The following is an 11,444-nucleotide window of genomic DNA, read 5'->3' as shown; positions in this document are numbered from 1 at the left end:
GAGAATTCAAATTATGCATTAAAAAAAATGGTGCTGACAAGATCGTCCAGCTCATTCACATCCTCTCCTCCACGTGCTCTTCTGTTTCTGCTTCCAAAGGAAACCAGCAAGAAGCACAGAAAAATTTACACAGAATTCTGAACCAAACTGAAGTTAGAAAGGAGAAAGCCTAACAGAAGAAGCAAAACTATCAGATACCTTCCCTGAAGAATTTAGGTTGATATGATCAGGGCCAGGAGAAAAGTCACTTGAGCTCCCCATTCGAGTTCTGCTGCCAAGTCACACTGTGGGAGGCTTTAAGCAGACCTGCAAGCTTCTAGTCCCATCTGTAAATGGCACTTGTCTGGCACTAGGTTTAAATATGAAAAAACATTTCAGACAGATATATTTGAGGAAGCCCTCTCTAACCACGAGTGCTGTTTTACTTCCAGAGTTTTCAAGTACAATGTACTTTACCATCTGCATAAAGTACAGGAAGAAAATTGATGTCCATTTTCTCATTTATCCTGGAGATACTCACTCCCCTCACCTAGTCTGTGGAAAGTGAAGTTTTTAATAAGGTGTTCTCTAGGGAGGGAAAACAAGACAAATCTTGCTCAGCTTTTTGCAGTGCTGTCTTCCAGATATGTTGGTTTTACCCTCTGATTTAAAGATATATTAAAAGATGTAAGATATAAAGATATATTACTGCCTTAAATAACTGCTTGCATGAGGAATGGAGTAAAACAAATAGTTTAGAAACTCCTAATAGGCTTACATCTATTTACATACAGGTAACTATGAAAGGTATGGGGAAGAAACAAATACATTACAGAAATTAATTTAAAAAACAGTCAAAACCATTAAAGAGCTAAATTCAGTGCATGGTTTATTTGCAAAAAGCTAGCTAACCAGCTCTTACTGTAACTACATGTGACAAATCAGAAAGAAACAAATTGAATTGGGAGTTCCTAATTCTTGTGACAGGACATTCAATAGGGCATTAAATTTTAAAAATTGAGACCAATTGCAGTGAATACACTTCTATTTTATTTCAATAAATAAACTATTTTCTCTGTACAAAACTTGGAAAGGCTTAAGTTTATTAAAACATAAGCCACAGACAAAGCATGTAAGAAAAATGGTATCAAAGAACAAAGTCCAGATGAAATTTTGCATCTGCTGCATAAAAAACACTCCGCCCACACTTAGCTGTGACAGGAGAGAAAGGAGGCAGACACAGCTACTTATTTCTGCTCAGAGTTCTTTGCTTCTCAGCGTGCTCCACGATTTTTTCTTCCACATAGAGCCCCTTTCTCTTTCTCACTGCATTCATGTACTTGCGGGCCTGGTTCTCCGAGTCTGCCTTCTCCCCAAAGTGCAAATATTCCTCCTCAGTGGTGGGGACCCAGAACGGGTCACTGGAAATGATCTGCAAAAGGAAACAAACAAAAAATAGTCAAGTAGTACAAAAGTTTATTAGCATTTTTCAAGCAATCAACAGCTGAAGTAGAGAAACCAAAGCAGAGCAGATCAAGCTGTCTGTAAAGTCTGCAATTAGCTATGGAAGCAGAAAACAGGAGTTAAGAGACACTCTGCAGCTCTTGCCCTAAGAAGCACACAATAACTTTTCAAAGTCAGCTGCAATTATCTGCACAAGTTTTTCTAAAAGCAATTTCAACTGCCCATCAGCAAACAGTGCTAAATAATGTTCAGAAAATTCTCAACTTTCAAGAGAGAATGCCTTATTTAGAATATTACCACACAACAGTTGTATTAGAATTTATCAGAACTGAAGATTTCTGCTCCTTTCTGTGCCCTATGTATTCCAATCCCAAGCCCAAGTTGGACAGATGGTTTAAAAATCACTGTTTCTGGCTCTGACATATTTAGCAGAGTTGTTCTTACAGCTTTGTAGCCCTTCTCTAGAACAGAGTTTAGATCTAACATGATCAAAAAATACCTGGACATGCCTTTATTTCCAGTTCATCCTATATACCCCACACTTGTGGGACACCATAGAGGGTATTACAGAGAACCCTAAATATGAACATTAGGAAGGGATGGAATTGACCACATAATGTTACACAAATTCTAGTGCAGATTTCAAAAATACTATTTTTTCTTGATTGTAGATTTCCTCACAACAGGCAGTTACAGGTAATATATTTTTTCTAAAAAAACCCCCAAAGGTAATAATGTACTCATTTCTTAAACAAAACCCTCATGGAAAAAGCAGTCCAGACAAGTATTAGTTAATGCAAGTACCACAATAGTTGTAACATCTGAGCATATTACTCTATAATAAATTCTGAAATATTAGTACTAGCATTAATACCTGAAAAAAAGAGAACAAATTTTAGAGAACAAATTTTCCTAAATTACCAATTTTAGCTTAATGCTATAAGCCTTTCCTACCATTGCAAGCTTTTTCTTCTGACAAATCCTTTCAACTGCCATATGGTACTTCAACCTAAGCAAAATAACCTCAAGCTCAGGTTATACAAACAAACAAGATGATGACTGAAGATGGATGATTTTCCCCAGAAACACTGACAATTTAGTCCTAATTTAATACCTCACGTTAAATAACTCCCAACACAACCACACAAATTACACTTTATGGGGAGTTAGGAGAATGACTATGGCAGACTAATTTGTGTTAGGCAACAGTGTAGGTTCAATCTGGCAAAAATGGGATGTCAAGCTAAACCAAGAGAAACAGTTCTAGTTTGCTACAGTTAAGCACATGCATAGACTAAATTAAGTGGGTATTACTCGTGCTGAAAGTGACAGCCAATCTCAATTATTTACATGGGAAATGACTATGCACAGGGTTGTCTGGCTGAAAACCAAAAGCAAGTAGAGCTCAGAAATAAACAGTCTGAAACTCAGCTTTCCAAATTTTGCTGTGTTTATTTTTCACCATAAACGTAAGGACTGTCTAACCACAGAAGAATCTGCTTGAGTCATACCCACTCTAATGTCTTGCACAGGGCCTTCTAACCAATGCATAGAAACTTAGAGGTAATTCCTTGACAGCTTATATCTATAAAAAAAGAATGGTCCCCTCTCTATAAGAGTTTGAAAGTTTCACCATTACTTAATGCACCAGAAATATAGAGAGAGGGCAGTGAGGATTGCATGCAGACTTGATAAAGCTGCTGCGATGCTCATCCTGAACATCTTAATGATGCAAAGCTACAAGGGACTTCTCCTTTCATGATCTTCCTAAAGAGCTGAATAAATCAACATTTCCAAGTCTAAGAACACATGAAGAAGAAAAGGTGATTGATGCTCAATGGATTTGCTTCAGACTGTACTGCTGAGGGAGGTTCTACAGATACAAACTGGTTAGTTAAAGACTGTTACTATGCCCTTTGATGATTTAATTGGCAAGAAGTGTAACACACAGAAATTATGCCCAGAGAGAAGCAGTGAGACAGAGGTTCTTGAAGAATGAATATAACAGAGTAGTCCAAAAGTATACAAAATTGAACTTACAGATCTAATCTACCTGTAAATATTTAGATACTGTAGTGATGGATGTTTAAGAAAATCCCCAGGTTTGACAGACTGGCTCTTTTAATAACTGATGAAAGACTTGCTCTACTGAAGTTTTGCACTGGATATTTCTTCCACTGACAAGAATTCTTTATGCTTCAGCAGGTCTAAGGGAAGTCAGCATAAGAGCAGGTTTCAATGTACTATTCAGTATTTATTAGCCAGTAAGGGTAAAGCTATTTCAGCCCAGGGTTACAGAATCCTGAGTGAACCTTGTACTGCTACATGATGCAGAGCAGTGCAGTAAAGAGGTTAATTAGGTTTCAAAGAACTACCTCAGGAATAGCTTGGCTTATCAACCTCTCTAAATAATTCAGCCACTACACACTGCTTCTAGAGCAAGATCTGGTGGCATCAGAAAATTTCTGTTAGAGGACTACACCTACCTAAATGGTGCAGATACACTATAAAAGATGGAATAATCAGCAAATGTGTTACCATGCCGTGGTAAGCAATGGGAAAGAGGAACCTAGGCCATCATCTTTAAGAAGTCACTGTAAACCTATTATGACACACAGGGGTGTTATTGAAACAGTGACCCAAACAAAAAAGTAGGAAGTTTTTCTTTTTTCAAAGTTCTGATTCTGTGAGTGAAGGCAAGGGCATAAACCAGACTGCTCCTCCTTATTCATATCACATTAATGCATCAAGGCAAATGTTCACAGCAGGTGGAATCCATCATTCCCCTGCTCTGTTAATACAGTGCAAGCATGCAAAAGGAGAACCGTCCCAAAGCATTGTCATCAATTTCCTTACAATGGGAACTGTCAGAATGGTGGGTCTGGCTTTCCTGGAATCAGAGCTAAGAAGCTTTTTAGGTCCTGAGCTATTGTTTGTATTCATGGGAACCACACAAGGATAGTTCTGGAATTTGTAACAGGAATTGAGTTTTTGTCTGACTGAAGCCCTCAGTGATGAATTAGATTCTAAATGGACCATTCCTTCTGGAATATGGTATAGTAATTTCACAGAGACCATTCACTTAGGATCCTGAAAAATCTACAGGCTCAAAGCAGAACAGATGCCCAGAAACATTATTTATTCTGTGTTGCATGCCACTTATAATTTAAAATTATTTAAATGTTTCCATATACTACTTTCTCAGTACTAAACTAGAACATATAGCCTAAGACTCCCCTTAAAATCAGAAATGTGATAGCATCTTGACAACACTTTTACAAAAAGCTACATTCCTCAACAAAACCTTCAATCAAAAGAGAACTGGACATTCAAAATAATATGCCTTGCACAGATGAAAAATCTTTAAGGGACTGAAGCAATCAGTGAACTTTCTACCAAAGGTCTGCCCCTCTCTCTCTCTCTCTGCCAGTGTACTGAGTGTCTGGGAACCACTGAGCAGGGAGGAAAAGAAAATTACCACAGCCAAACCTTATGTCCAAAGTTTAACAGACAGAAGACGTCAAGATGCACTAAGATTAGGAAAAAGAATCTGAAAAACCAATGACATTATGGTATTATTAGCATTAAGATAAAGTACATTTTCAAATACCACCATACTGTGCATGACTTGATAACTGGAAAATTCAGCACACCTTTTCTCCAGGAACTTTTCTAGGGCTTGGGAATTTTTCTTTTTAACAGCCAGCAGCCTGTGCTTATTTATTACTCAGCATCAGAATTCTCTGACAGGGACAACATCAGCCTTAACTGCAAAGAGCCCAGCACATCCTCCTCCAAGTGTCCACAACAAAGTGCGTCCTCCTTAACACAACTTCTATACATCTGCAAGGCTCTTCTGAAAGACATTTATTTTTAAAAGTGAACTATAAATCAAGATCCATGCAGTGGATCACTGGACCAGCATTTATTCTATTAGGAAACAAGCATTTTCTCTAAATGAGCCCATATAAAATGCAACACAGGAAAATTAATCAATGCACAGCAGCTGATACAGTTCTTAAATCCATTATTGCAAACATGATGCCTAAGTGATGGAAATGTTCCTATTAAAGGAGCATTGAAATTAAGGAACATTTTATATTAATCTCCATTGATTTATTTTCTAGAAGTCTTGAGTGATATAATTTGTTTAAAGTATGACTATAAGCACACCTGTAGAATTCCATTATGCTTTAAAGAAAAATAAAACCTCCCAGTCAAATACATGAAGTGTGTCCCATTGCTCACTGCAGAATCCACTCTAGGTATAAATAAAACTGTTCACAATGTAGTCAGCTGGGATTGGGTATTCCAAAAGAAGTAAATAGATAACTTCAAATATTGTAAGCAAAGAGTATTCTTTAGAAGAAGAAACCATTCTAAAGCAAGATGTTTCATTAAATATAACAACTATTCAAACCAACACACCCAAACAATGAAGTCTCCTAAGACTTGTTTAGTAAGAGCATGCAGAGTAGCACAGGCAAAACAGATGTCACTCTCTTTTAGTTTAACAGCACATTAATTATTCAAGCTATAAATGCTTGGAGCTCTATGAGAGACATAATCTGAATACCTGTAATAATAATCAATAAAAATAGAAATACTGTGAGCATGCTATGTCAATACTGACAAATGATAGAGTGTGTACTAATCCTGCAAATGATTATGTAAGCTAATCAAGCTTTTCAGTAAGACGTGAGTTAGGGCAGACCACTTGCAATTCAAGAGGACTTGGAATTTTAAGGCTTAATTGGAGGATGATTTATTATTTGCATTTCAGTGTCACCCAGATGGCTCCAATAGTGATCCTGGTCCCATTGTCTAGTGTATTTCACAAAATGATGGTAAAAACCAGTTTCTGCCTAAGGCAGCTTAATTATGCAAAACAAGGTTGAGAGAAGCACCAGAAGCAAACAGAAGGGATCTGCCTAGTTCATCCAAAAGGTCAGGCAGATTTGGGAACACAGCATGCTCCTGGTAGCATGTCCCCTACTGGTCCTTACTGTCTGATGAAGACAGAAAAATTCTTTTGAGCCAAATATCATCAATGTGGAAAATGCCTCAGCTGGGCCATGAATAGAAAGAGCAATCTTACACTGTCTCACGGAGATTTTAAGTCCAAGCAAGCAACATTATGGCCTTTGTGAACTGCTCAGTAAGAAACACTAAATTCAGTGTGACTGGGCATTACCACCAGCAGCCATGAGCAAGCCAGGAAAAACAGTATGCCAGAAGTTCTTTCTTGTGTCAAAACAAAACAAAACAAAACACACACAAAAAAGTCAAAATAACTATTATGCATAATTTCAAGGATGATACGGGCTCCAGTGAACCAGAATCCTTTCTACCTTTGGAAAATTTGATGGTAGAAAGGTATTTCAAGAACATTTACAGCTCAAGTGGCATCCATCACCTAGTAATGACATTGACACAGACTATGCAACTGAGAAAGGTACAGCTGATATGCATGTCTGAGATGTCTGAAGTAGCCCTGAGAAGGAAAGAAGACAGAGGTGTATGTGAACAGTTACCTACTGTTTTTCAAGAAAACCACATGCAGTATGCTGGGTAATGCTGCACAAGCAAATTCAAGAATTCAAGGCCACTTGGGTACTGGCACTGTGCTTCCAGAACAGAGAACACCCTTCATGACTGTACTGGGTGTGTGGATACCCTGCCAATAAAAGAAGCATCCAAAACTATCCCATAATTCAGAGCTTCCACTCACAATATAATGGGGACTGCCAAGGCCTGAAAATGCCTGGTTAGATACAAGAACTCCTCTTCCAAGAAATATTGTAATAATGAACATTTACACAGTAAGCTATAAAATAAACTCATACAAGTTTATTTTGGCTCAGGAGCATCATCCTTGTTTGTGTCTCAAACAGTGACAGCTACACTTTACCCTTGACTTCAGCCAGAAGCTGTTAATGGGAATTTGGTAACTGGAAATAAAAAAAGGAGATGTGTGGCTCTACTGCTGCATTTTTTCCTATTACTTAAGAAACATGTATTGAGAAAGAGAATTAAAGCCACACCCCTACCACTCTTATTTACTGTTTCAATTAGCTTCAGATGTTCCTGCCAAAACAATGAGCTTTTTATATTTGAAAGGTTCCAGGTTACTCCTCGAATTCATTTATGTGCCCAAACTGTCACTGGTGCAATAATGTATGTAAGATTACAGTTCAAACCTAGAATAGATTCTCTCTCATTACCTCAGCCTGCTTCCTGTTTAATGCAAGCCTAACAATCTCATCCAGCAATTTCTATATTAAGCCCCATCTTCTGAGCTGTAAAATGACTTACAATTCGAAAGGCATGAATTAAAATTCAGAATATAAAACTTCCACATTCAGAAGTCTCATATTCCTAGCAATTATTACACACAGCCCTTCTCTCACCTTTCTCCAGAGCCCTAAGGCACCTTCTAGGCACTGTTCTACTTAGAAGGGACAATGACAAAGAATTCTGATTAAATGTGTTTACAGCTCACTCATGCCCCCTCACTTGAGAGGAGACCATCCAGAACTGACAAGATTTCTGTACACAGTGCAGCCAACCCTCACTGGTTTGAGGTGCCTGATCTGTAACCAGCTGTAACCAAAACCTCTACACTTAAAAGATGCAGTTTATCTATTTTGTTGGGTGTGTACACCATGTGTGTAGGATCTTTTTTTTTCCCTTCTGCATTCTGTGCAGCTGTTTTTCCTTTTGTGGCTCTATGTGAAGGTGTACTTAAGATAGATTAAATAAATCAATATAAAGGAGGAGACCTAAGTCTTTGGTGCCTACTTTTACTAACACCAGTAAGGCACCACTGCCAAGCAAGACATAATCTGCTTTTCCAAGTGAACTGTTTCAAGTACTCTTCCCAATTCTTTGGCTAGCATGTGGCCAGTTTGCACAGGTCCTCCTTTTCCATTATCATCCACATCAAATTTCTGACACAGTTACCACAGTTACTAACAAAGAAATACAGTTAGTGGACTATTTTACAGATAGGGGGACAACTTAGCTGTGGATGAAGAATCTACACCATGTGAAAAAGCAGCACATACAGAGAAACACTGGTAAGCAGCCCATACTGGTAACTGCAGGGAGTGTCACTGACCTCAAAATCTGCAGTTGGTTGTACTCAGACACTTGACATTTGAGGTGACAAAATAAATCAAGGATCAAACAAAGAATTAAAGATTTTTTTTTCATCCATTTACAAAAGATTCTATTGTTTTTTAACACCAAATAAAGGAAGGCTAGAGCAAAACAAACACCACCAACCAAACCCAGAAAAACCTAGACTTTAAAGTTATTTTAAAAATTTAAGGTGAAAAGTTTACACCCACTGACTTTTGCCCTTGAAGCCATTTTTAGCTTCTTCAGTGGAGTCTTCTGAGGAGCCTGACAATGCAGGTGTGCTTGTCTTGAACAAGGAGCTCTGATTTACAGCCTTTTATTTTCCCCCTGAATATATACTCTCCACATCATAGAAATAAACTACACTGCACTTTCAGCTGATGACACTCCTCACCAGTTTTCCCATTTGATTTACACCTTCACATTCAACTCTTCATTTCTTTAAGTGACAAGGATGACCAAAAGGAATGATTCTGAGGTCACCACTACTTACTACCAACACATTTAATTTTGAAAGAATGAAATCTATTTGATTTGCCTTTTAAGCATGAAAATATATGTTGGCTGGAAATATGGAAGGTGCCTGCTAGACCTTAAGAGGTTAACTTTCATGTGCATTAGATTTGCTGATACATTTATTTTCTGTTAGTGGTAGGTTGGGGCTGTTTTGTGGTTTTGGTTTTTTTCCCATTCCCCAAACAAGTTTACCAGAGAACTCGTGAAAAAGGGCACATAAATACAGGAAAACACATCTATAAAGAAACAGTTTCATTTATGAAAGACTTACTTGCTATTGAAATAAAAATACCATCTAAACAAAATATAAATACATTTCTGAACAGCATATCTACAAAAAGAAATAATATAAGGCTTTTTGTCATTTCAAAAAGGAATTAATCAAATGTCTTGACCAAAACTTAACCTTTTCTGCTTATTATTCCAGTCTGCCACATCTACAGGAAATAGATCACCAAAACAGATGGAATGAATAGATATTTTTACCTCCCAGTGGCTGAACACCAGCTGTGGACTGGCCAGGCCACTGGTTCTCTTCCTGATTTCATCAGCAAAGCCAAAGCTTTCTGCTACTGGCAGGACTGCCTTAATAATAAACACATCCGTGCCCTCCTTCATCTCCTCCTGCAGCACTCTGCCTTCCCTTTTGGACAGCACAGCATACACACGACCTGCAGAGACACAATTCTCATCAGCTTACCAACTTATTCACATCCTGAATACACCATGAACAGAAATACATCAGTATTTGTTCAGCAAGGCTCAGCTTTAAGAAAAAGGGATAACTTTTTTTTGCCTAAAACTCTGGTTTGTAAGTCAATCAATTAAATGGACACATTAAATTCAAACAACATATCCTGCCATAGAATGTGCACAGCCATCTGAGTAGCATCTAATCCATTATTACTGCTGGATGAATCCATCTATGTCCATTTCATACCTTTATATGACAGTTTTAAAAAGGCACTTCGCCAGAGTATGTGCCTAACTTGCTTTTTTTCTTAAAACCAAATATTTGAGAATCATTACTAAGAAATATTATTGTGTTTCAGGAATTGTATCTAAGCTCCTGGTAGAAATTTGCTTGGATGACCATACCCCTACATGGTACTTGTCCCAGATAGTGCAGAGCTATTCTAATCCCAAAAAACTAGTTTATCTGAAATACTACATATTTATTGTGTTTAACGAGTTCAATTGGTTTGTTAATAAATTCAGTCTTAAGTTAGTCATGGATAATTTCAATTTTCTTTCCCAAGTTAATATTTAATCTATTGAAATACTGTGTGGATGTCATGGAAGTAGCTGTGAAAATGTCCATATTTGACTTCACAGCAGGCATCATGTTTTTGAAAGTATTTTACAGACAAAAACTAACAAATACATTTGTGTTGATCAAGATAGTAAGCACACAAGAAAAACACTTAAAAACAGTGTCCCCCTCTCCCTGCTCCTCTCCTCAGCTTCAGTTTGAGTTACTGATTGTCAGAAAAGTTTGATGGAAAAGGTTTTATATTCTGAGAACATAGAAGACTTCACTTTTGCAGAAGTGACCATCTTAGAAAGAAGCAGCTCAATATGGAGATATATTAAACTTCCCAGGTCATCAATGTATGGAATGCCAAAGGAAAGAATAAAGATACAAAAGCCAGTGGTTTGACACACGTCCACTGCCAAGCCTGACTGCACTGAAGGCCTGCTTTTCACTCCTCCTAATGAGCATGCAATTTATTAGCTGAAGTTTCCACAATAAATATTAAAACCCATGAATTTGTAATGAACTAAGTGCATGTCCATGGCTATTACAACACAATTCACATTCATTAGACTGTACTAATTTGTTTGCATGTCTGAATCCAAAATTACACTCATTAAATATATATACATATATGCATTAAAAAGCCATGTTTCCATTTGGGTTTATGGCACAACAGATGAGCCAATGCATGTTTATTACTTCAGTGTAAACAATCATGCCTTTTGGGTACTGAGTAGTTTGGAAAATAGCAATTTATACAGTGTTTCTGAGGTCTAAAAATTGGTACCTTGCTTATAGCTTGATATAGAGACTTAGAAGTAATGTGCCAAAGTGCTTGGAACAGCAACATGGAACAATACACAGTCCAGTTTTGACAGCTATTAGAAATATTACACATTAGAAAAGAGTTTGAAATGCCAAAGTTCCCTGCCATGGTAGGGGATGTTTAGGGTAATGTGCCCTTAAGCCCATGGCAGCACACCCTCTACCAGGCCTGCTACAGGGTACCTCCAGCAAAGAGCAGGATCATGCATCTGCACAAAACAGTTGCTCACTCAAAGGCATTTATTTACATTACAACAAC

At 37.6% G+C, this 11,444-nt stretch overlaps 1 protein-coding gene across 2 annotated transcripts in view; it reads right to left on the bottom strand.

Annotated features, from left to right (window-relative positions):
- Positions 1 to 946: 946 nt before the first annotated feature.
- The window catches only part of EFL1 (elongation factor like GTPase 1), a 60,757-nt gene continuing 50,259 nt past the window's right edge, over positions 947 to 11,444 (bottom strand). The window contains exons 19-20 of one of the 2 annotated variants that reach the window (XM_084213783.1): positions 9,589 to 9,773; positions 947 to 1,411 (exon numbers count right to left, since the gene is read on the bottom strand). In XM_084213783.1, the coding sequence (XP_084069909.1) occupies positions 1,223 to 1,411; positions 9,589 to 9,773 (374 nt within the window). In that variant the 3' untranslated portion in view covers positions 947 to 1,222. The remainder of the gene's footprint in view (positions 1,412 to 9,588; positions 9,774 to 11,444) is intronic. The other variant, XM_084213784.1, reaches the window with a different exon arrangement.

The sequence above is a fragment of the Fringilla coelebs genome (assembly GCF_963513975.1).
Source record: "Fringilla coelebs genome assembly, chromosome: 12".
NCBI lineage: Eukaryota > Metazoa > Chordata > Aves > Passeriformes > Fringillidae > Fringilla > Fringilla coelebs.
The sequence above is the reverse complement of the archived record's forward strand: the minus strand, read 5'-3'. Positions and strand labels throughout refer to the sequence as shown.